Here is a 25,110-nt window from a genome sequence, read left to right as displayed (position 1 = left end):
AGAGTTCATCAATGAGCTTGACGCCTTGATAAGTTCCTTTCCTGAGGATGGCTCACCCCTCACAGTTTTGGGGGATTTCAACCTCCCTATGTCCACATTTGACTCATTTCTCTCTGCCTCCTTCTTTCCACTTCTCTCCTCTTTTGACCTCACCCTCTCACCGTCCCCCCTACTCACAAGGCAGGCAATACGCTTGACCTCATCTTTACTAGATGCTGCTCTTCTACTAATCTCACTGCAACTCCCCTCCATGTCTCCGACCACTACTTTGTTTCCTTTTCTCTCTCGCTCTCCTCCCACACTACTCACTCTGCCCCTACACAGATGGTAATGCGCCGCCGCAACCTTCGCTCTCTCTCTCCCACTACTCTCTCCTCTTCCATCCTATCATCTCTTCCCTCTGCTCAATCCTTCTCCCTCCAATCTCCTGATTCTGCCTCCTCAACCCTCCTCTCCTCCCTTTCTGCATCCTTTGACTCTCTGTGTCCCCTATCCTCCCGGCCGGCTCGGTCCTCCCCTCCAGCTCCGTGGCTTGATGACTCATTGCGAGCTCACAGAACAGAGCTCCGGGCAGCGGAGCGGAAATGGAAGAAAACTAAACTCCCTGCCGACCTGGCATCTTTTCACTCCCTCCTCTCTACATTTTCTTCATCTGTTTCTGCTGCTAAGGCCACTTTCTACCACTCTAAATTCCAAGCATCTGCCTCTAACCCTAGGAAGCTCTTTGCCACATTTTCCTCCCTCCTGAATCCTCCCCCCCCGCCCCCCTCCTCCTCTCTCTGTGGATGACTTCGTCAACCACTTTGAAAAGAAGGTTGACGACATTCGATCCTCGTTTGTTAAGTCTAATGACACTGCTGGTCCTACTCACACTGCCCTACCCTATGCTTTGACTTCTTTCTCCCCTCTCTCTCCAGATAAAATCCTGCGACTTGTGACTGCAGGCCGCCCAACAACCTGCCCGCTTGACCCCATCCCCTCCTCTCTTCTCCAGACCATTTCCGGTGACCTTCTCCCCTACCTCACCTCGCTGATCAACTCATCCTTGACCACTGGCCATGTCCCTTCCGTCTTCAAGAGAGCGAGAGTTGCTCCCCTTCTCAAGAAACCAACACTCGATCCCACTGATGTCAACAACTACAGACCAGTATCCCTTCTTTCTTTTCTTTCCAAAACTATTGAGCGTGCCGTCTTTAGCCAACTCTCTTGCTATCTCTCTCAGAATGACCTTCTTGATCCAAACCAGTCAGGTTTCAGGACTGGTCATTCAACTGAGACTGCTCTTCTCTGTGTCACGGAGGCTCTCCGCACTGCTAAAGCTAACTCTCTCTCCTCTGCTCTTGTCCTTCTAGACCTGTCTGCTGCCTTTGATACTGTGAACCATCAGATCCTCCTCTCCACCCTCTCCGAGCTGGGCATCTCCGGCGCGGCTCACTCCTGGATTGCGTCCTACCTGACCGGTCGCTCCTACCAAGTGGCGTGGCGAGAAGCTGTCTCCGCACCACGTGCTCTCACCACTGGTGTCCCCCAGGGCTCAGTCCTAGGCCCTCTCCTTTTCTCCCTATACACCAAGTCACTTGGCTCTGTCATATCCTCACATGGCCTCTCCTATCATTGCTACGCTGACGATACACAACTAATCTTCTCCTTTCCCCCTTCTGATAACCAGGTGGCGAATCGCATCTCTGCATGTCTGGCAGACATATCAGTATGGATGACGGATCACCACCTCAAGCTGAACCCTGGCAAGACGGAGCTGCTCTTCCTCCCGGGGAAGGACTGCCCGTTCCATGAGTTCGCCATCACGGTTGACAACTCCGCTGTGTCCTCCTCCCAGAGTGCGAAGAGCCTAGGCGTGACCCTGGACAACACCCTGTCGTTCTCCGCCAACATCAAGGCGGTGACCCGCTCCTGCAGGTTCATGCTCTACAACATTCGGAGAGTACGACCCTGCCTTACACAGGAAGCGGCACAGGTCCTAATCCAGGCACTTGTCATCTCCCGTCTGGACTACTGCAACTCGCTGTTGGCTGGCCTCCCTGCCTGTGCCATTAAACCCCTACAACTCATCCAGAATGCCGCAGCCCGTCTGGTGTTCAACCTTCCCAAGTTCTCTCACGTCACCCCCCTCCTCCGCACACTCCACTGGCTTCCAGTTGAAGCTCGCATCCGCTACAAGACCATGGTGCTTGCCTATGGAGCAGTGAGGGGAACGGCACCTCTGTACCTTCGGGCTCTGATCAGTCCCTACACCCAAACGAGGGCATTGCGTTCATCCACCTCTGGCCTGCTGGCTCCCCTTCCTCTGTGGAAGCATAGTTCCCGCTCAGCCCAGTCAAAACTGTTCGCTGCTCTGGCACCTGTCTAATATTCATATTGCAATATCCATAAAAATAAATACAGTTTTACAGTTCACGCAGTTGTTTCATTCTATGTTTTTATTACCTAAACATTTTTTATTTCATTTTAGCCCCTTTGTTGACAATTATTAGATTTGTGCATTCATTGAGTTATTGCATTAATACAGTTTAAACAGTTGTTGTTGGGGGGAAGTTTCAAACATAAAAGTGGAATATTGGAATATGTCTGACAAGAGGAACAGTCCAGCCCAGCGTGAAATCACACAGCCACACCCACACAGCTTCCTGCATTATACAGCTGCACTGCTACAGCTTCACCTAGAGAGGGGCGACAGAAACAAACAGATTTAGGGGACAGGACAAACACGACCAATGAAAGACAACACACCTTATCTGTAAGACTCTCCTGACGTAGCTGTCCCCATAGAGTCACTGTTAACCAGAAACTGACTGGCCTTAGGACAGCTCGGGGCCGGATGGGCTGGTCCCATCTTTAAGATCAGTGGGCCGGTCTAAATTGGGTTTTTTGAACAGAATAACCTCTTTTTTTTGGGGGGGGTTGTTTGTGACCTCAAGGAAAATAATGGGCCAGTGTGTTAGAAAATAAATGTAAACGTTAAAAAGAAAAACAGTCACATTATCAATCATGTGCACAATCCTCAACTGATTTCAATACAAGTAAGATTTTTTTTTTAGATAAACATAAATAAAATATGTCACTCACCCTAACGTCAGATCCAGACTCCACAGACCACACAAGGATGGGTTGGTCCTCCACTTCCTCCTCGTCACCAGTGGGAAACCAACTAGGATAACATTACACAGACGGATTAGATCACATCAGATAGAGATTCATTTATTGATTTTATTTGATATTTAAAAGTATTAGGATGCTCCAGCCGGAGACAACATTACATATGACCTCAGTTGTATTACACTGTCAGCTAGTAATACAGAGATGAACATCACAGAGACATTTAACATGAATACAGAGATGAACATCACAGAGACATTTAACATTAATACAGAGATGAACATCACAGAGACATTTAACATTAATACAGAGATGAACATCACAGAGACATTTAACATTAATACAGAGATGAACATCACAGAGACATTTAACATGAATACAGCGATGAACATCACAGAGACATTTAACATGAATACAGAGATGAACATCACAGAGACATTTAACATTAATACAGAGATTAACATCACAGAGACATTTAACATGAATACAGAGATGAACATCACAGAGACATTTAACATGAATACAGAGATGAACATCACAGAGACATTTAACATTAATACAGAGATATTTAACATTAATACAGAGATCACCTGGTTAATGTGATACCCATAATTCATTTCATTTTTCCATACCATATTTGCATCACGCCACACCATACTCACTAATGTATCCTCTCACCCTCCTCTTTCCACCCCCCCCCCCATCTATCCCTATAAACAAACCAACCAACAACCCAATAATAATATTAATACTGTGCCATTTATCAGCCACTTTACTTACCGTCATGCGTGCATACATTTTACGTGTGGGCGGTCCCGGGGTTCGAACCCACTACCCTGGCGTTGCAAGCGCCATGCTCTACCAACTGATCCATACAGGATTCTAGGCTGGAAGCTCCCTGATGCCGTGTCACAATACTAAATAAATGTGTGATTAATGCCATGTGTCCTATCCAGGGGTGGGACTTTCACAGGGGACAGAGGGGGGACATGACCCCCCCCCAAATTCTGAAATTGCATGTTTGTCCCCCCCAGCTTTATAATTGCACTGTGATACAAAAGGGGCATCGGTTTGCTTTAGGACCATGCGGATGCCTCAGAGCGGTCAGGTAGGCTGTTTGGTGGTTTCATCCAGCTGGATTTAAGACCGCGCCGACACCACAGAGCGTGCGAACAGAGGCAGCTGTTGTCTGTGTGTGTTGTGCTGTTTCTCTGAGTTGTAAAACAAGTAGAGCAGGAACTGGCTATTCTTTATTTGACTGATGTAGCTGGCAAGGTAATTGCTGTTTGACTTAACAACAACAACAACAAAAATTCCCCAGTGCTGAGCTAGTAGTGGTAGTGTAACTGACATGTAACGTTTGCTAATGTTTCATCCCCTCTCGACTGAAGTTCTGTCTGAAGTGAATGAACTAGCTAGCTAGCTATCTAGCTAGTAGCTACCACAGCCAGTTCAGCTCTAGCCTCTAGCTATCTAGCTAGTAGCTACCACAGCCAGTTCAGCTCTAGCCTCTAGCTATCTAGCTAGTAGCTACCACAGCCAGTTCAGCTCTAGCCTCTAGCTATCTAGCTAGTAGCTACCACAGCCAGTTCAGCTCTAGCCTCTAGCTATCTAGATAGTAGCTACCACAGCCAGTTCAGCTCTAGCCTCTAGCTATCTAGCTAGTAGCTACCACAGCCAGTTCAGCTCTAGCCTCTAGCTATCTAGCTAGTAGCTACCACAGCCAGTTCAGCTCTAGCCTCTAGCTATCTAGCTAGTAGCTACCACAGCCAGTTCAGCTCTAGCCTCTAGCTATCTGGCTAGTAGCTACCACAGCCAGTTCAGCTCTAGCCTCTAGCTATCTGGCTAGTAGCTACCACAGCCAGTTCAGCTCTAGCCTCTAGCTATCTAGCTAGTAGCTACCACAGCCAGTTCAGCTCTAGCCTCGAGCTATCTAGCTAGTAGCTACCACAGCCAGTTCAGCTCTAGCCTCTAGCTATCTAGCTAGTAGCTACCACAGCCAGTTCAGCTCTAGCCTCTAGCTATCTAGCTAGTAGCTACCACAGCCAGTTCAGCTCTAGCCTCGAGCTATCTAGCTAGTAGCTACCACAGCCAGTTCAGCTCTAGCCTCTAGCTATCTAGCTAGTAGCTACCACAGCCAGTTCAGCTCTAGCCTCTAGCTATCTAGCTAGTAGCTACCACAGCCAGTTCAGCTCTAGCCTCTAGCTATCTAGCTAGTAGCTACCACAGCCAGTTCAGCTCTAGCCTCTAGCTATCTAGCTAGTAGCTACCACAGCCAGTTCAGCTCTAGCCTCTAGCTATCTAGCTAGTAGCTACCACAGCCAGTTCAGCTCTAGCCTCTAGCTATCTAGCTAGTAGCTAACACAGCCAGTTCAGCTCTAGCCTCTAGCTATCTAGCTAGTAGCTACCACAGCCAGTTCAGCTCTAGCCTCTAGCTATCTAGCTAGTAGCTACCACAGCCAGTTCAGCTCTAGCCTCTAGCTATCTAGATAGTAGCTACCACAGCCAGTTCAGCTCTAGCCTCTAGCTATCTAGCTAGTAGCTACCACAGCCAGTTCAGCTCTAGCCTCTAGCTATCTAGCTAGTAGCTACCACAGCCAGTTCAGCTCTAGCCTCTAGCTATCTAGCTAGTAGCTACCACAGCCAGTTCAGCTCTAGCCTCTAGCTATCTGGCTAGTAGCTACCACAGCCAGTTCAGCTCTAGCCTCTAGCTATCTGGCTAGTAGCTACCACAGCCAGTTCAGCTCTAGCCTCTAGCTATCTAGCTAGTAGCTACCACAGCCAGTTCAGCTCTAGCCTCGAGCTATCTAGCTAGTAGCTACCACAGCCAGTTCAGCTCTAGCCTCTAGCTATCTAGCTAGTAGCTACCACAGCCAGTTCAGCTCTAGCCTCTAGCTATCTAGCTAGTAGCTACCACAGCCAGTTCATCTCTAGCCTCGAGCTATCTAGCTAGTAGCTACCACAGCCAGTTCAGCTCTAGCCTCTAGCTATCTAGCTATTAGCTACCACAGCCAGTTCAGCTCTAGCCTCTAGCTATCTAGCTAGTAGCTACCACAGCCAGTTCAGCTCTAGCCTCTAGCTATCTAGCTAGTAGCTACCACAGCCAGTTCAGCTCTAGCCTCTAGCTATCTAGCTAGTAGCTACCACAGCCAGTTCAGCTCTAGCCTCTAGCTATCTAGCTAGTAGCTACCACAGCCAGTTCAGCTCTAGCCTCTAGCTATCTAGCTAGTAGCTACCACAGCCAGTTCAGCTCTAGCCTCTAGCTATCTAGCTAGTAGCTACCACAGCCAGTTCAGCTCTAGCCTCTATCTATCTGTCAGGTAGCAGTATCTAACAGCTGTTGTGTTTATGGAAATGTTTTGTAGCCTTGTTTTTTCCCGTTTCAACAGAAGTAAATAAACTTGGCTCGTTTTCACCTGTTGATGTGCCATTAGAGCTAGCCAAAAGTTGGCTAACAATAGCTATTATTTTAGCCTCAATCACACTAGTAGACCTGAATCAAAATGATGAAACCATCGGCCAAACTATTCGGACCTTTTTTTGACAGCGCACTGTGAGTTTTTAATAGAGTCAGTATACTGTAGCAATGTAACGTTATTGATCTCCAATGTAACGTTATTGATCTGTCAGTTCCCCTAGTTAATTCCCTACTTTTCACACTGACACAGTATAAACAGCTCTTCAGGCTTCACTGTCATGGTGCACAGTCAGTACACAACACTATGATCATCATGTCTTAGCAGGATCAGATGGTGACCGGTGTCCCAGCAGGGTCAGACAGCCAGGGAAGACCAGCCTACGGAGATCAGGTGAATTTTGCAGTGTATTATAACAATCAGTGAATGGATACAAAGTTCCATCTTGAGCTGATGTGTTGGCTACAGACTGGGATCTGGGAATAATGGTCATTTCAATTATTGAACCATTGTTTCCATTCTTGGCTAATATAATGTATAAATGTACACCAAGGTAATTATTTGTCTTGCCTCATCTGAGCAGGATCAGATGGTGACAGGTGTTTCAGCAGGGTCAGGCAATCAGGGAAGACCAGTCTGTGACTCTACTGAGGAGCCAGGGAAGACCAGTCTGTGACTGCACTGAGGATCCAGAGAAACCAGCCTGTAACTGCACTGAGGATCCAGGAAAGACCGGTCTGTGACTGCACTGAGGATCCAGGGAAGACCAGTCTGTGACTGCACTGAGGATCCAGGGAAGACCAGTCTGTGACTGCACTGAGGATCCAGGGAAACCAGCCTGTGACTGCACTGAGGATCCAGGGAAGACCAGTCTGTGACTGCACTGAGGATCCAGGGAAGACCAGCCTGTGACTGCACTGAGGATCCAGGGAAGACCAGTCTGTGACTGCACTGAGGATCCAGGGAAGACCATTCTGTGACTGCACTGAGGATCCAGGGAAGACCAGTCTGTGACTGCACTGAGGATCCAGGGAAGACCAGTCTGTGACTGCACTGAGGATCCAGGGAAGACCAGTCTGTGACTGCACTGAGGATCCAGGGAAGACCAGTCTGTGACTGCACTGAGGATCCAGGGAAGACCAGTCTGTGACTGCACTGAGGATCCAGGGAAACCAGCCTGTGACTGCACTGAGGATCCAGGAAAGACCAGCCTGTGACTGCACTGAGGATCCAGGGAAGACCAGTCTGTGACTGCACTGAGGATCCAGGCAAGACCAGCCTGTGACTGCACTGAGGATCCAGGGAAGACCAGCCTGTGACTGCACTGAGGATCCAGGGAAGACCAGCCTGTAACTGCACTGAGGATGCAACACTATTCTGTTTGTACAGCAAACACTGGACCATCCACAAGCTTCAAAGACTGAAACTATTTTAAGGCCCGATGACACAAAACATGTAAAACAAAAATGTGAGGAAGACCTGGGAGACACTATTAGTGATGATGAATGGATACAGATATGTTTGAATGCCCAGTCATGTTCATATCATCTCAGACATAAATTACTGCAGTTTAAGACCATCCATAGAACGTACTATATGCCAATGAAAGTGAATTTCATGCACTCAGAAATGTCATTCCTCTGCTGGAGGTGTAAAACACAAAAGGGGGACATATTTGCATATGTTATGGTCTTGTGAAGGCTGGCTGAATTCTGGCAAAGAGTATGTTCTTTTATCTCAGCATGTCTACAGATTCTCCCTTCTCCCTGTTTTTGTTTGCTTGGAAATGTTAATACTGGAGACTGTCATCAGAAGAATCTGTGTTACCTAGCATTTATAGTGGCTAAGAAATGCATTGCCATTAATTGGAATGTTGGTTATCCTCCCACAATGTCACAATGGATTGCAGAAATGTCAAGTTATGTACAGTGGCTTGCAAAAGTATTCACCCCCCTTGGCATTTTTCCTATTTTGTTGCCTTACAAATTGGAATTAAAATGGATTTTGGGGGGGGGTTGTATCATTTGATTTACACAACATGCCTACCACTTTGAAGATGCAAAATATATTTATTTGTGAAACAAACAAGAAATAAGACAAAAAAACAGAACTTGAGCGTGCATAACTATTCACCCCCCCCAAAGTCAATACTTTGTAGAGCCACCTTTTGCAGCAATTACAGCTGCAAGTCTCTTGGGGTATGTCTCTATAAGCTTGGCACATCTAGCCACTGGGATTTTTGCCCATTCTTCAAGGCAAAACTGCTCCAGTTCCTTCAAGTTGGATGGGTTCCGCTGGTGTACAGCAATCTTTAAGTCATACCACAGATTCTCAATTGGATTGAGGTCTGGGCTTTGACTAGGCCATTCCAAGACATTTAAATATTTCCCCTTAAACCACTCGAGTGTTGCTTTAGCTGTATGCTTAGGGTCATTGTCCTGCTGGAAGGTGAACCTCCGTCCCAGTCTCAAATCTCTGGAAGACTGAAACAGGTTTCCCTCAATAATTTCCCTGTATTTAGCGCCATCCATCCATCCATTTCCTAAATTTTAGTCTCATCTGACCAGAGTACAGTTGAAGTCGGAAGTTTACATACACTTAGGTTGGAGTCATTATAACTCATTTTTCAACCACTCCACAATTTTCTTGTTAACAAACTAAAGTTTTGGCAAGTCGGTTAGGACATCTACTTTGTGCATGACACAAATAATTTTTCCAACAATTGTTTACAGATAGATTATTTCATTTTTAATTCACTGTATCACAATTCCAGTGGGTCAGAAGTTTGCATACACTAAGTTGACTGTGCCTTTAAACAGCTTGGAAAATTCCAGAAAATTATGTCATGGCTTTAGAAGCTTCTGATAGGCTAATTGACATCATACGAGTCACTTGGAGGTGTACATGTGGATGTATTTCAAGGCCTACCTTCAAACTCAGTGCCTCTTTGCTTGACATCATGGGAAAATCAAAAGAAAATCAGCCACTTCTACATGAATGTCGATGCTACCATGATTAAGGATAATCCTGAATGAATCGTGAATAATGATGAGTGAGAAAGTTACAGACTCACAAATATCATACCCCCAAGACATGCTAACCTCTCACCGTTACAATAACAGGGGAGGTTAGCATTTTTGGGGGGTTTGATATTTGTGCGGCTATAACTTTCTCACTCATCATAATTCACGATTAATTCAGGATCATCCATAATCATGGTAGCATCCACATTCATGTAGAAGTGTTTAGAAACATATTTACAATAAAAGTGACTCCAAAAGGGTAATATTAGATTGTTTAATTTCCTGGATTTCTACACAATCAATCAGAGGGAGGACCCCAGACCCCCCGCCAGCTTATGTCCCCCCCCCCCCCACCACCACTTCTAAAACCAAAGTTGCGCCCCTGGTCCTATCTGTGCTTGGAGTTTAAAAAAAAGTTAACCCCAAATAAGCTAACAGTGTTATTAAAAGTCTTACTGAAACATTCATTGAACGTTTTAAGGAAGTTGTTAAAAATACTTCAAATAACCTATAATTTCTGTTCTCAGAGCGTTAATAAAACCTCCCAGGAAAACTTTCAGGGAACCATAGTAAGATGTTCTCAGAACCTACCTTCAACCTAAAACTTAACGTTACCAGAACAGGCAAGGTTTTCACTTCCGTTCTCAGAACATTTAATAACCTTCAATTTTACCGGTCAGTAAAGTCATGGCTTCGCCCCCAGAACCAATGGTAAATCAAAAATGTACGTTCCCACAACTTTCAACAAACCAAATGCGCTAGTTGGGATTCCACTTCCTGTACTCCGTGTCATATGCCAAGTTATACAGTGGGGGAAAAAAGTATTTAGTCAGCCACCAATTGTGCAAGTTCTCCCACTTAAAAAGATGAGAGAGGCCTGTAATTTTCATTATAGGTACACGTCAACTATGACAGACAAATTGAGAAAAAAATTCCAGAAAATCACATCGTAGGATTTTTTATGAATTTATTTGCAAATGATGGTGGAAAATAAGTGGTCACCTACAAACAAGCAATATTTCAGGCTCTCACAGACCTGTAACTTCTTCTTTAAGAGGTTCCTCTGTCCTCCACTCGTTACCTATATTAATGGCACCTGTTTGAACTTGTTATCAGTATAAAAGACACCTGTCCACAACCTCAAACAGTCACACTCCAAACTCCACTATGGCCAAGACCAAAGAGCTGTCAAAGGACAACAGAAACGAAATTGTAGACCTGCACCAGGCTGGGAAGACTGAATCTGCAACAGGTAAGCAGCTTGGTTTGAAGAAATCAACTGTGGGAGCAATTATTAGGAAATGGAAGACATACAAGACCACTGATAATCTCCCTCGATCTGGGGCTCCACGCAAGATCTCACCCCGTGGGGTCAAAATGATCACAAGAACAGTGAGCAAAAATCCCAGAACCACACGGGGTGACCTAGTGAATGACCTGCAGAGAGCTGGGACCAAAGTAACAAAGACTACCATCAGTAACACACTACGCCGCCAGGGACTCAAATCCTGCAGTGCCAGACGTGTCCCCCTGCTTAAGCCAGTACATGTCCAGGCCCGTCTGAAGTTTGCTAGAGTGCATTTGGATGATCCAGAAGAGGATTGGGAGAATGTCATATGGTCAAGATGAAACCAAAATAGAACTTTTTGGTAAAAACTCAACTCGTCGTGTTTGGAGGACAAAGAATGCTGAGTTGCATCCAAAGAACACCATACCTACTGTGAAGCATGGGGGTGGAAACATCATGCTTTGGGGCTGTTTTTCTGCAAAGGGACCAGGACGACTGATCCGTGTAAAGGAAAGAATGAATGGGGCCATGTATTGTGAGATTTTGAGTGAAAACCTCCTTCCATCAGCAAGGGCATTGAAGATGAAACGTGGCTGGGTCTTTCAGCATGACAATGATCCCAAACACACCGCCCGGGCAACGAAGGAGTGGCTTCGTAAGAAGCATTTCAAGGTCCTGGAGTGGCCTAGCCAGTCTCCAGATCTCAACCCCAAAGAAAATCTTTGGAGGGAGTTGAAAGTCTGTGTTGCCCATCGATAGCCCCAAAACATCACTGCTCTAGAGGAGATCTGCATGGAGGAATGGGCTAAAATACCAGCAACAGTGTGTGAAAACCTTGTGAAGACTTACAGAAAACTTTTGACCTGTGTCATTGCCAACAAAGGGTATATAACAAAGTATTGAGAAACTTTTGTTATTGACCAAAAACTTATTTTCCACCATAATTTGCAAATAAATTCATAAAAAATCCTACAATGTGATTCTCTGGATTACTTTTTTCTCATTTTGTCTGTCATAGTTGACAGTTGACCTATGATGAAAATTACAGGCCTCTCTCATCTTTTTAAGTGGGAGAACTTGCACAATTGGTGGCTGACTAAATACTTTTTTCCCCCACTGTATTTCGCATGACAAGGAGTGGCAAGGAGTAGAATGTTATCACAAAGTAGACTGGTACCCAGGCTAAGAAGATCCCGTAGGGTTGACAGCCTGTTTTGCGAGGGAGACCTGGCAAGACTTGGTTAGCAGGACCAGGCTAACTGTAGACTTACAGTAGTTAGCAGGACCTGGCTAACTGTATACTAAGATAACAGGACCAGGCTAACTGTAGACTTAGTTAGCAGGACCAGGCTAACTGTAGACTTAGTTAGCAGGAACTGGCTAACTGTAGACTTAGTTAGCAGGACCTGGCTAACTGTAGACTTAAATAGCAGGACCAGGCTAACTGCATACCTAATATAGGCTAACTGCAGACCTAAGTTAGGCTAACTTTACCTGGAGGTGAAGAGAGCCTTCTCGTTGATCATCTGGACTCTGAAGATGTTGACAGCCTTATAGACGTCTATCACATCCTGGTACTTCTCCAGTAGAGGCCTGGAGAGAGAAACAGGTAAGAAAAGTGTCACTCCACAATATTACCACACTAGATTAAACACAACAATGTGGAGTTGAGACATTATAAACCTCCATAGGCAATCAATGTCATCAATATCAATCAGCATACATTAAATCATCAATATCAATCAGTATACATTATATTGTATCAGTTGTAATACATTATAATATCCTCAAGATACCTGTAATATGACCCTGACTTGTCCTTCTGGTTCCTCTGGTCTGACTTCATGTCCTCTCCCCCCCCACTGGTAGCAGGGGCAGGGGAAGAGGCTTAGCCAGGGGTAGAGGCAGGGGCTGGGGCCTGGTCTGGTCCTCTCTCCCAGGGGCAGGTGTTGTGCCAGGTAAGGTCTGAGCAGGGCTCTGGGCAGCAGAGACACCAGCCAGTAAATGGGCTCCTCATTCACTATGTCATGGAAGCTTTGGAGGTACTGACGCACGGCTGCAGAGGGCTGGATGGAGGACAGGTTCTATAGGCAGGAGGAGGAGGAGGAGGAGGAGGAAGAGGAGGAGGAGAAGGAGGAAAAGGAGGAGGAAAATCTAATTACATTTTATTTGTCACTAGCTGAATATAACTGGTGTAGACTTGAAATGTTTACGAGCCCTTCTCATTGATGCAGAGTTTTAAATAATAATACAAATAAAAGTAACAGGAGGAATAAAACAAAGTACACAACAATATACAGGGAGTACCAGTACCAGATCAATGTGCAGAGGTACGAGGTATTTGACGTTGATACAGTATGTACATGAAGGCAGGGTAAAGTTACTGCAAAGTTGGGTTGCAACCTGTAAGATGTCACCCTTCTCCGTCGGCGCCATCTTGGCATAAACCAAGAGGAGGAGGAGGAGACGGGTGTTTTACCCTGTACCTGCTGAGATAGGGAGGTTCTGTAGAGAGGAGAGAGCTCGTTACCAGGTGTGGTTCTGTTCTGATGGCCCAAAGCAGAGTGTGACACTGCCACATATATAACAGTAACAGTCTACAAATCGAGTCATAGTAGAAAGAGATCCCTTGTCTCCTGTTTTCTGGATTACTTCCATGACTTTTCTTTGCATCTTGGAGGTTGTCTGGTGGTCATCAATTCGCATCGACTAATTTACTAAATGGGTTGAAATGTTTTTCCTGAAGGATAGTGAAGTTCATCCTTAGCTCCTCATATCTGATCGTGGATTCCAGTTCACAGGCAATGTTATGGAGGATCTTTGCAGGTCATGGGGGATGACACCACCAGTTCACCACAAATTACCATCCACAAGCCAATCTTACGGAGAGAGACAATCGTACTCTCAAGACTACGATTGCCTCTTTTGTGGGAGAACACCACAGGAACAGGGACCAGTGGCTTCCTGAGTTCCGTTATGCCATCAACACGGCAAAACATGAAATAAGCAGAAACCCCCACTCCTGAGCCTTCCATGGGGAGGAATCTCCAAGGACCTCTGGACAGGCTGATCCCACCCTCCAACCTCTTGGAGACACAGCAGGCATAAGAAGTCCAACAGAGGGGGCCATATGCCTGGCCAGACAAGACAAATACTATAATGCACAGTTTTCTGCCGGGAGATATGGTCTGGGCGCATCCGCTTTCTAAAGCGTCGGACTACTTCTCGTCCAAGTCTTGAGCTGAAGTGGTCCAGTCCAGCAACAGTGATGAGACAGTTGGGGTCCTGTCAGCTATGGAATAGAATGGAAGGTGACGAAAAAACACACTGTGTTCAATCTGAAGCCCTACTTCGGGGTTCAGCCTCCTGTGCCGCCACTGTTATATGCCACAGTATACACTACCGGTCAAAAGTTTTACAACACCTACTCATTTTTTTTTTTTTACTATTTTCTACATTGTAGAATAATAGTGAAGACATCAAAACTATGAAATAACACATATGGAATCATGTTGTAACCAAAAAAAGTGTTAAAAAAATCAAAATTAAATTTATATTTGAGATTCTTCAAATAGCCATCCTTTGCCTTGATGACAGCTTTGCATACTCTTGGCATTCTCTCAATCAGCTTCACCTGGAATGCTTTTCAACAGTATTGAAGGAGTTCCCACATATGCTGAGCACTTGTTGGCTTCTTTTCCTTCACTCTGCGGTCCAACTCATCCCAAACCATCTCAATTTGGTTAAGGTCGTGGGATTGTTGAGGCCAGGTCATCTGATGCAGCACTCCATTAACTCTCCTTCTTGGTAATATAGCCCTTACACAGAGAATGCACCCTGATCAGTTTCACCTGTCTTTGTGATTGTCTCCACCCCCCTCCAGGTGTCGCCCATCTTCCCCATTATCCCCAGTGTACAGTGGCTTGCGAAAGTATTCACCCCCCTTGGCCTTTTTCCTATTTTGTTGCCTTACAACCTGGAATTAAAATAGATTTTTGGGGGGCTGGTATCATTTGATTTACACAACATGCCTACCACTTTGAAGATGCAAAATATTTTTTGGGGTGAAACAAACAAGACATAAGACAAAGAAACTGAGAACTTGAGCGTGCATAACTATTCACCCCCCCAAAAGTCAATACTTTGTAGAGCCACCTTTTGCAGCAAATAAAGCTGCAAGTCTCTTGGGGTATGTCTCTATAAGCTTGGCACATCTAGCCACTGGGATTTTTGCCCATTCTTCAAGGCAAAACTGCTCCAGCTCCTTCAAGTTGGATGGGTTCCACTGGTGTACAGCAATCTTTAAGTCATACAACAGTTTCTCAATTGGATTGAGGTTTGGGCTTAATGTTTCCCCTTAAACCATTCGAGGGTTGCTTTAACAGTATGCTTAGGGTCATTGTCCTGCTGGAAGGTGAACCTCCGTCCCAGTCTCAAATCTCTGGAAGACTGAAACAGGTTTCCCTCAAGAAATTCCTTGTATTTAGTGCCATCCATCATTCATTCAATTCTGAGCAGTTTCCCAGTCCCTGCCGATGAAAAACATCCCCACAGCATGATGCTGCCACCACCATGCTTCACTGTGGGGATGGTGTTCTCGGGGTGATGAGAGGTGTTGGGTTTTCACCAGACATAGCATTTTCCTTGATGGCCAAAAAGCTCAATTTTAGTCTCATTTGACCAGAGTATCTTCTTCCATATGTTTGGGGAGTCTCCCACATGCCTTTTGGCGAACACCAAACGTGTTTGCTTATTTTTCTTCTTTAAGCAATGGCTTTTTTCTGGGGCCTTTCAGAACAGGTGTATATATACTGAGATCATGTGACAGGTCATGTGAAAATTAGATTGCACACAGGTGGACTTTATTTAACTAATTATGTGACTTCTGAAGGTAATTGGTTGCACCAGATCTTATTTAGGGGCTTCATAGCAAAGTGGGTGAAAACATATGCACACACCCCTTTTTCGTTATTGGTTTTTTAGAATTTTTTGAAACAAGTAATTTTTTTCATTTCACTTCACCAATTTGAACTATTTTGTGTATGTCCATTATATGAAATCCAAATTAAAATCCATTTAAATTACAGGTTGTAATGCAACAAAATAGGAAAAACGGCAAGGGGGTTGAATACTTTTGCAAGGCACTGTATATATATATACAGTGGGGAAAAAAGTATTTAGTCAGCCACCAATTGTGCAAGTTCTCCCACTTAAAAAGATGAGAGAGGCCTCTAATTTTCATCATAGGTACACGTCAACTATGACAGACAAATTGAGAAAAAAAAATCCTGAAAATCACATTGTAGGATTTTTTATTAAATTATTTCTAATTTATGGTGGAAAATAAGTATTTGGTCACCTACAGACAAGCAAGATTTCTGGCTCTCACAGACCTGTAACTTCTTCTTTAAGAGGCTCCTCTGTCCTCCACTCATTACCTGTATTAATGGCACCTGTTTGAACTTGTTATCAGTATAAAAGACACCTGTCCACAACCTCAAACAGTCACACTCCAAACTCCACTATGGCCAAGACCAAAGAGCTGTCAAAGGACACCAGAAACTAAATTGTAGACCTGCACCAGGCTGGGAAGACTGAATCTGCAATAGGTAAGCAGATTGGTTTGAAGAAATCAACTGTGGGAGCAATTATTAGGAAATGGAAGACATACAAGACCACTGATAATCTCCCTCGATCTGGGGCTCCACGCAAAATCTCACACCGTGGGGTCAAAATGATCACAAGAACGGTGAGCAAAAAAACAAGAACCACACGGGGGGACCTAGTGAATGACCTGCAGAGAGCTGGGACCAAAGTAACAAAGCCTACCATCAGTAACACACTACGCCGCCAGGGACTCAAATCCTGCAGTGCCAGACGTGTCCCCCTGCTTAAGCCAGTACATGTCCAGGCCCGTCTGAAGTTTGCTAGAGTGCATTTGGATGATCCAGAAGAGGACTGGGAGAATGTCATATGGTCAGATGAAACCAAAATAGAACTTTTTGGTAAAAACTCAACTCATCATGTTTGGAGGACAAAGAATGCTGAGTTGCATCCAAAGAACACCATACCTACTGTGAAGCATGGGGGTGGAAACATCATGCTTTGGGGCTTGTTTTCTGCAAAGGGACCAGGACGACTGATCCGTGTAAAGGAAAGAATGAATGGGGCCATGTTTCGTGAGATTTTGAGTGAAAACCTCCTTCCATCAGCAAGGGCATTGAAAATGAAACGTGGCTGGGTCTTTCAGCATGACAATGATCCCAAACACACTGCCCGGGCAACGAAGGAGTGGCTTCGTAAGAAGCATTTCAAGGTCCTGGAGTGGCCTAGCCAGTCTCCAGATCTCAACCCCATAGAAAATCTTTGGAGGGAGTTGAAAGTCCCAAAACATCACTGCTCTAGAGGAGATCTGCATGGAGGAATGGGCCAAAATACCAGCAACAGTGTGTGAAAACCTTGTGAAGACTTACAGAAAACGTTTGACCTGTGTCATTGCCAACAAAGGGTATATAACAAAGTATTGAGAAACTTTTGTTATTGACCAAATACTTATTTTCCACCATAATTTGCAAATAAATTCATAAATAATCCTACAATGTGATTTTCTGGATTTTTTTTTCTCATTTTGCCTGTCATAGTTGACAGTTGACCTATGATGAAAATTACAGGCCTCTCTCATCTTTTTAAGTGGGAGAACTTGCACAATTGGTGGCTGACTAAATACTTTTTTTCCCCACTGTATATATATATATATATATATATATATATATATATATATATATATATATATATATATATATATATATATATATTTTATTTATTAAAATATGAATATCATACAGTGAACACCTAAGCCTATAGGCCTTTGCATGCATACCCTGATACATTTAGTGGACAATTATTGTTTTAGGAAAGTAGCCTAAAAAACAATTTTAAAAAATAGGTATAAAGTTTAGGCTATAAAGTTTTGCGAAACAGAAGGAATAGTGTTTTTGTCATTAATTATATCTGTTTTTAAAGTTTGTAAATGTGGCTCATTTGGCCAACATCTCTCGTTTATTGATGGCGCTGGCTGCGCCAGGTTGAAAATGAATGCATATGGATTTCTCAAATATCCGGTAAATTAAAATCTTCCCTATCGTGTTGTCCAGCACCAAGTTTTCTTAACGGAAACTCTGAAATGGCATATTGTTTTTATGAAGATTTTTGAATATTCACTTGAAAATCTGTCACCAATTGGATGGAAACCTAGCTATAGACACACTAAAAAGCCAATTTAGGGAAATATAATTTGAATGCGAAAAGACTATGAACTGAAATAAATGAACTAAAGGGAATATTGTTGTAATGATAAAAGACTATGAAGTGAACTGAATGAACTAAAGGGAATCAAAAAGGGAAAAGAAAGCAGAGACTTTAAACTATTGATTTCCATTTTGGGGTGGGTCTAAATACACTAAAACCTGAGTAATTGAACTTGAATTTAACCAAAACAAAAAGGTTAAATAAGGGTCATTGAAAACGTTTATGGAAGGTCTATTGAATTGATAAATCAACTACTACGTTCCAGTTGTTTTTCTTGCTTTAAGTCCTCTTAAATTATATATTAAGATATATTATCTTAAATTGTATATTAAGGGTGATTGTTATAAGTGCTTCTTACCAGGTGTGGTGGAGTTTGGTTCTGGGCCTCCTTCAGAGACTCCTGGTAGTGTTGATGTGTTGTCTGGAGAAACAGCATGATGTCTGGGGGACCCTGGACTGTTCTGATCAGCACCTGGCACTCACACACACATTTAGCAGACACTGTTATCCAGAGCAACTTATCTTAAGATAGCTAGGGACGACAACCACGTATCACAGTAAGTAAAACTTTACGGTATTAGTTTTATTTAATGTATTTTCCTTTCACCTGCAGCATGGTGATGACTCTGTCCAGGTATAGCGCCTCCTGGTGGCAGAAGTCAGCGTAGAAGCGGGCAGGCAGACGTCTGGAATACATCCCTCTGAGGAAGGCTGAGTAGAGGGTCTCATCTGCTACTCTCTTACTGGTCTCCCACAGGACGTCATAAATACTCACCTCTTCAACCAGTTCTGGGGGGAGGAATAATATAATATGGCATTTAGCAGAAGCTTTTATCCAAAGCGACTTACAGTCATGCGTGCATAATTTTTTTGTGTATGCGTGGTCCCGGGATCGAACCCTATACCTTGGCGTTACAAGCGCCGTGCTCTACCATCTGAGCTACAGAGGACATTTTTTTTTGCTTTGGTGCAGTTTTTTATAAGTATGTGGTACATTTTAGCAACTCTTAGTACAAAACTCAAAACAGATCATCAAAAAGGCAGCTGTTTCAAAACTCTAAGCACATTTTCTATTGACTATTACATCACACAAAGTCATACAGTCACTTTACACCAAACTTAATCAGTGTTTCATCTAGAAATACATGTTTCACATTGCAATACATGTTCATATGAAGAACAGACAGGCTTGATGCAAAGGAGCGCCTGCTAAACATTGTTTCTTTCAATCATTTAATTTGTTTCATTTGATTACAGTACACCTACAGAACCAGTCACAAGCTTGGACAAACCTACTCTTTGAAGATTTTTTATTTTTCTAAACTATTTTCTACATTTTAGAACAATAGTGAAGACGTCAAAACTATGAAATAACACATATGGAATCATGTAGTAACCAAGAAAGTGTTAAACAAATATTTTAAATTTGAGATTCTTTAAAGAAGCCACCCTTTGCCTTGATGACAGCTTTGCACACTCTTGGCATTCTCTGTCTAAGGGCTATTTGACCAAGAAGGAGAGTGATGGAGTGCTGCATCAGATGACCTGGCCTCCACAATCACCCGACCTCAACTAAACCTCAACCCAAAATGGCCAGAAACAAATAACTTTCTTCTGAAACTCGTCTGTCTATTCTTGTTCTGAGAAATGAAGGCTATTCCATGCGAGAAATTGCCAAGAAACTGAAGATCTCGTACAATGCTGTGTACTACTCCCTTCCCAGAACAACGCAAACTGGCTCTAACCAGAATAGAAAGAGGAGTGGGAGGCCCCGGTGCACAACTGAGCAAGAGGACAAATACATTAGCGTGTCTAGTTTGAGAAACAGACACCTCACAGGTCCTCAACTGGCAGCTTCATTAAATAGTACCTGCAAAACACCAGCCTCAACGTCAACAGTGAAGAGGTGACTCCGGGATGCTGACCTTCTAGGCAGAGTTGCAAAGAAAAAGCCATATCTCAGACTGCCCATCTTAATCTTTTCTTTTTATTGGCCAGTCTGAGATATGGCTTTTTCTTTGTAAATTTCCATGAAGAAAAACTGGGGGTTGCTTTACCTCTTTACAAGTATTTTTTGGAAGACATTTTGAAACGCTTTACTAAAGCGAAGTAGTGAAATATAGTCAAAAGTTTAAAAAATATATTACAATATCTGGTCTGATTACTTTGATAGACTACTATATGAACCGTATTACTTTGGAGTGTGGGGCAGTTATATCACATCTTTCATCACTAACAACTACAGTCACACTACTACACTTTCACTCATAAGGAATTAGTAAAGTTTTAGGATATAATTTGAGGAAGAACTATAACGGTGCACCTAGTGGAAGTAGTTTAGAAGTTTGTTAGTGTTACATTTTGTAGGCTGGTTTAGTAGAGGGAGTGACCGTTGTAAAACTAGTTGATGGTAGCCGTCAGTGGGTTGTAGTAGTAGTAGTAAATAGCCCAGGCTATTTTAGATAGGTAGGTCATGGGTTAGCTATAGTAAGTGGGGTCGCTATCGTAGCGTGGCTAGCGTGGGGGTTGTTATAGAGGGTAAGGTTAGTGGGTTAGAGTGAGCTGTGTAGTATAATCAGTCTGACATGCTTCCACAGTGCTACAATTAGAACATTCTAAACGTTATATGGCACTTACTTCAACAGTGGGAAGTTAGCTACATTAAAGTAGTTGATGCAGTTACCAAAACAGCTGTATAGTTTGATTGGTATAAGTTATTTCTGTGTTGTGATGTTAGGTTTGAATAGCAGAGAAGTGGACTAAAAAATATGCTCTACGTTTTTGCCGAAGCTGCTGGGAAAAGTGGTCAAAATAGCTGATAGCTGATTGGTGTCAAAAGTCACATTGTTTACAGTGAATAGAACGTTGGAAGTCAGTTTTTAACATGGGAGATTTAAATAATGGCATCTTTAGAATGTTGAAGATATCCCATTAAAGTGGATGAGGTTTTCTAGGAGGATGAAAAGCTTAATAGTTTAAAAACAATTTCAGACCTGTCTACACGTTTAAAAGTTTGAATGGCGTAGCGTTCTCAAGTGCCATTAAACATCAGACAGCTGTCATCTTTATGGCAGAGTGCTCCACGTTTTTGCCGAAGCTGCTGGGAAAGTGGTCAAAATAGCTGATAGCTTTACAATGAATAGCAATGGTCCTAGACACACCTACCTCTCTCGTGTGCTTGCTTCTGACTTGGTAATGCTGCTAAACCAGATCTAAAAGAACATGAAAAAAATAAGACATGAATGTATTTTACTGTTAATGTGGTCTCTGCAAAAACATGGCCAGGTACAAGACAGTATTAGCCCGCTACCTTGTCTCCATCGAACACACGTAGAACCTCAGCTCTCCACAGGACACGTCATTCCATCCCTGCCCAGCTGTTGCCAAGGCAACAAACAATAACACTTCAATTATTTCAATGGAGAGAGAGAGAGAGAGAGAGAGAGAGAGAGAGAGAGAGAGAGAGAGAGAGAGAGAGAGAGAGAGAGAGAGAGGGGGGGGGAGAGAGAGGAGAGAGAGAGGAACGAGAGAGCGAGAGAGAGAGATACTTTTTTTTGTCTTTCTTTAATTATACATCCTCATTTCATTTAATTAACCCCCCCCATCGACCCCCCTTTAAAAACAAAAAGCCCCTGTGCTGCATAATCACCTTGCCCTCTACCCCACGATACAAAACAACACCACACATCACAATAACCAAAACCTTACCACTTCTACAACTGTATATCCAACCCATCTTCCCCAGCTGTACAGACGGAGGGAGAGAGAGGTGAGTGAGAGAGATTGTGTTAATTAATTGACAAACAAACAAAACAAAGGCAAAGTCTTCTCATGCTTTGTTGATTTCAAAAAAGCTTTTGACTCAATTTGGCATGAGGGTCTGCTATACAAATTTATGGAAAGTGGTGTTGGGGAAAAAACATACAACATTATAAAATCCATATACAAAAACAACAATAAGTGTGCGGTTAAAATGAGCAAAAAACACACATTTATTTCCACAGGGCTGTGGGGTGAGACAGGGATGCAGTTTGAGCCCCACCCTCTTAAACATGTATATCAACGAATTGGCGAGGGCACTAGAACAGTCTGCAGCACCCGGCCTCACCCTACTAGAATCTGAAGTCAAATGTCTACTGTTTGCTGATGATCTGGTGCTTCTGTCCACAACCAAGGAGGGCATACAACACCCCCTAGATCTTCTGCACAGATTCTGTCAGACCTGGGCCATGACTGTAAATCTCATTAAGACAAAAATAATGGTGTACCAAAAAAGGTCCAGTTGCCAGGACCACAAATACAAATTCCATCTAGACACCGTTGCCCTAGATCACAAGCGAAGGGAAAAGGTGAGAGGAGGAGAGCGCGTAGATGCGAGGAGGAATTTTACAACGAACAAACAGATCATGCTGTTATATTGCTATTTGTATTTCCAGCTAAGTCCCCTCCTGTTCCCTGATTAAGAGGTGATGACAGCTCCACTCCACTACCATAGCCAACTCTCTCCTGACATGAACTGAAGCCACGTCTCATGTGCCACACATCCACTGGAGCGTAGCAGTGCGGTCGTGTTTTCTGTGGTGTCCTCGTGTAAATAGCCTGTCTTTTTCGTATATATTTCTCAATCTCACTTTCTAAATATACTTTCCTGCAACCCGCCTCACCCAACGTGGAACGGATTCTATTATTTCTTTATACCTTTTATCTAGAACCTCCGGCTGAAACTAGCCAGCTAGCCAGCTAACTAGCTACTTGTTATTAGCCACCGTTAGCGGTCTTCACCATTGTCTGTGGCCTGCACTACCTACCATCCAGCTCTAGCCTGGACAATTATCAGCCAGTCTGCACAGCGCGCTATCGAGCCAGAGCATATCGGATTTTCTGCCGGAATCACTGAATCACTGGACCTTAACACCGGATCATCGCAACTAGCTAGCTGCAACCGAATGGCTGTTGTTGTTGTTGGCTAATCACCACTGTCCCGGAGCAAGCACCAGTTAGCCTTGAGCTAGCCTCGAGCCAGGCCCATCTCCCGGCTATCTACCTCTCTGTCAACCGGACGGGACTTCCTAGTGTTGACACGGAGCCCGGACTAACCTATTGCTGTTCACTGGACCTTATGATCATTCAGCTACACAGCTGATGCCTGCTTGACTGTTCCTTTATACGGTACCCTATCCTGTTTATCTGTTTAGCCTCAGCTCAAACTTTCGTCGCCATTACCAGCTGTTGAGTTAGCTCTCTCGATTGCTTTATGGCTCTCTCCCATGTCAATATGCCTTGCCTATTGCTGTTTCGGTTAGTTCTTACTGTACTTTTTCACTGTAGAGCCCCCAGTCCTGCTCAACCTGCCTCAGATAGCTCCTTTGTCCCACCCCCCACACACGCGGACACCGGCTCAATCGGTGCCTCCAGTGATGCTATCTCTTTCATTGTTACCCAACGCTTAGGTTTACCTCCACTGTACTCATATCCTTCCATATCCTTGTCTGTACATAATGCCCTGAATCTATTCTACAATGCCCAGAAATCTGCCCCTTTTATTCTGTACCCAACGCACTAGAAGACCAGTTCTTAAAGCCTTTAGCCGTATCCTTATTCTATTCCTCCTCTGTTCCTCTGGTGATGTAGAGGTTAACCCAGGCCCTGTAGCCCCCAGTATCGCTCCTACTCCCCAGGCGCTATCATTTGTTGACTTCTGTAACCGCAAAAGCCTTGGTTTCTTGCATGTTAACATCAGAAGCCTCCTCCCTAAGTTTGAGTTATTCACTGCGTTAGCACACTCCGCCAACCCTGATGTTCTAGCAGTGTCTGAATCCTGGCTTAGGAAGGCCACCAAAAATTCAGAAATTACCATCCCCAACTACAACAGTTTCCGTCTAGACAGAACTGCCAAAGGGGCGGAGTTGCAATCTACTGTAGAGATAGCCTGCAGAGCTCTATCATATTATCCAGGTCTGTGCCCAAACAAATCCACCTTTCCAGAAATAAGTCTCTCACTGTTGCTGCTTGCTACAGACCCCCCTCAGCCCCCAGCTGTGCCCTGGACACCATATGTGAATTGATTGCCCCCCATCTATCCTCAGAGTTCGTATTGCTTGGTGACCTAAACTGGGATATGCTTAACACCCCGGCCGTCCTACAATCTAAACTAGATGACCTCAATCTCACACAAATTATCAAGGAACCTACCAGGTACAACCCTAAATCCGTTAACATGGGCACCCTCATAGATATCATCCTGACTAATTTACCCTCTATATACACCTCCGCTGTCTTCAACCAGGATCTCAGCGATCACTGCCTTATTGCCTGCGTCCGTAATGGGTCCGCGGTCAAACGACCACCCCTCATCACTGTCAAACGCTCCCTAAAACACTTCAGCGAGCAGGCCTTTCTAATTGACCTAGCCCGGGTATCCTGGATGGATATTGACCTCATTCCGTCAGTAGAGGATGCCTGGTTGTTAAAAGAGCTTTCCTCTCCATCTTAAATAAGCATGCCCCATTCAAAAAATTCAGAACTAAGAACAGATATAGCCCCTGGTTCACCCCAGACTTGACTGCCCTTGACCAGCACAAAAACATCCTGTGGCATACTGCATTAGCATCAAACAGCCCCCACGATATGCAACTTTTCAGGGAAGTCAGGAACCAATATACACAATCAGTTAGGAAAGCAAAGGCTAGCTTTTTCAAACAGAAATTTGCATCCTGTAGCACTAACTCCAAAACATTTTGGGACACTGTAAAGTCCATGGAGAATAAGAGCACCTCCGCCCAGCTGCCCACTGCACTGAGGCTAGGAAACACTGTCACTACCAATAAATCTACGATAATCGAACATTTCAACAAGCATTTTGCTACTGCTGGCCATGCTTTCCACCTGGCTACCCCTACCCCGGCCACCAGCTCTGCACCCTCCGCTGCAACTTGCCCATGCTCCCCCCCGCTTCTCCTTC

The 25,110-nt window shown here is 44.1% G+C and overlaps 1 protein-coding gene across 1 annotated transcript; it reads right to left on the bottom strand.

Annotated features, from left to right (window-relative positions):
* Nucleotides 1-2,420: 2,420 nt before the first annotated feature.
* On the bottom strand, nt 2,421-21,522 carry LOC121562442. Its single transcript, XM_045216298.1, has 8 exons — nt 21,460-21,522; nt 21,315-21,361; nt 18,757-18,938; nt 18,508-18,621; nt 12,638-12,925; nt 12,336-12,434; nt 3,085-3,166; nt 2,421-2,678 (listed from the first exon to the last, which is right to left on the bottom strand). The coding sequence occupies exons 1-6, from the start codon at nt 21,468-21,470 to the stop codon at nt 12,393-12,395; spliced, it is 684 nt and encodes a 227-aa protein (XP_045072233.1). The 5' UTR covers nt 21,471-21,522; the 3' UTR covers nt 2,421-2,678; nt 3,085-3,166; nt 12,336-12,392.
* Between the last annotated feature and the right edge of the window lie 3,588 nt (nt 21,523-25,110).

The sequence above is a fragment of the Coregonus clupeaformis genome, unplaced genomic scaffold (genome assembly GCF_020615455.1).
Source record: "Coregonus clupeaformis isolate EN_2021a unplaced genomic scaffold, ASM2061545v1 scaf0672, whole genome shotgun sequence".
NCBI classification, from domain to species: Eukaryota; Metazoa; Chordata; class Actinopteri; order Salmoniformes; family Salmonidae; genus Coregonus; species Coregonus clupeaformis.
This window is presented reverse-complemented; position numbering and strand designations above follow the sequence as displayed.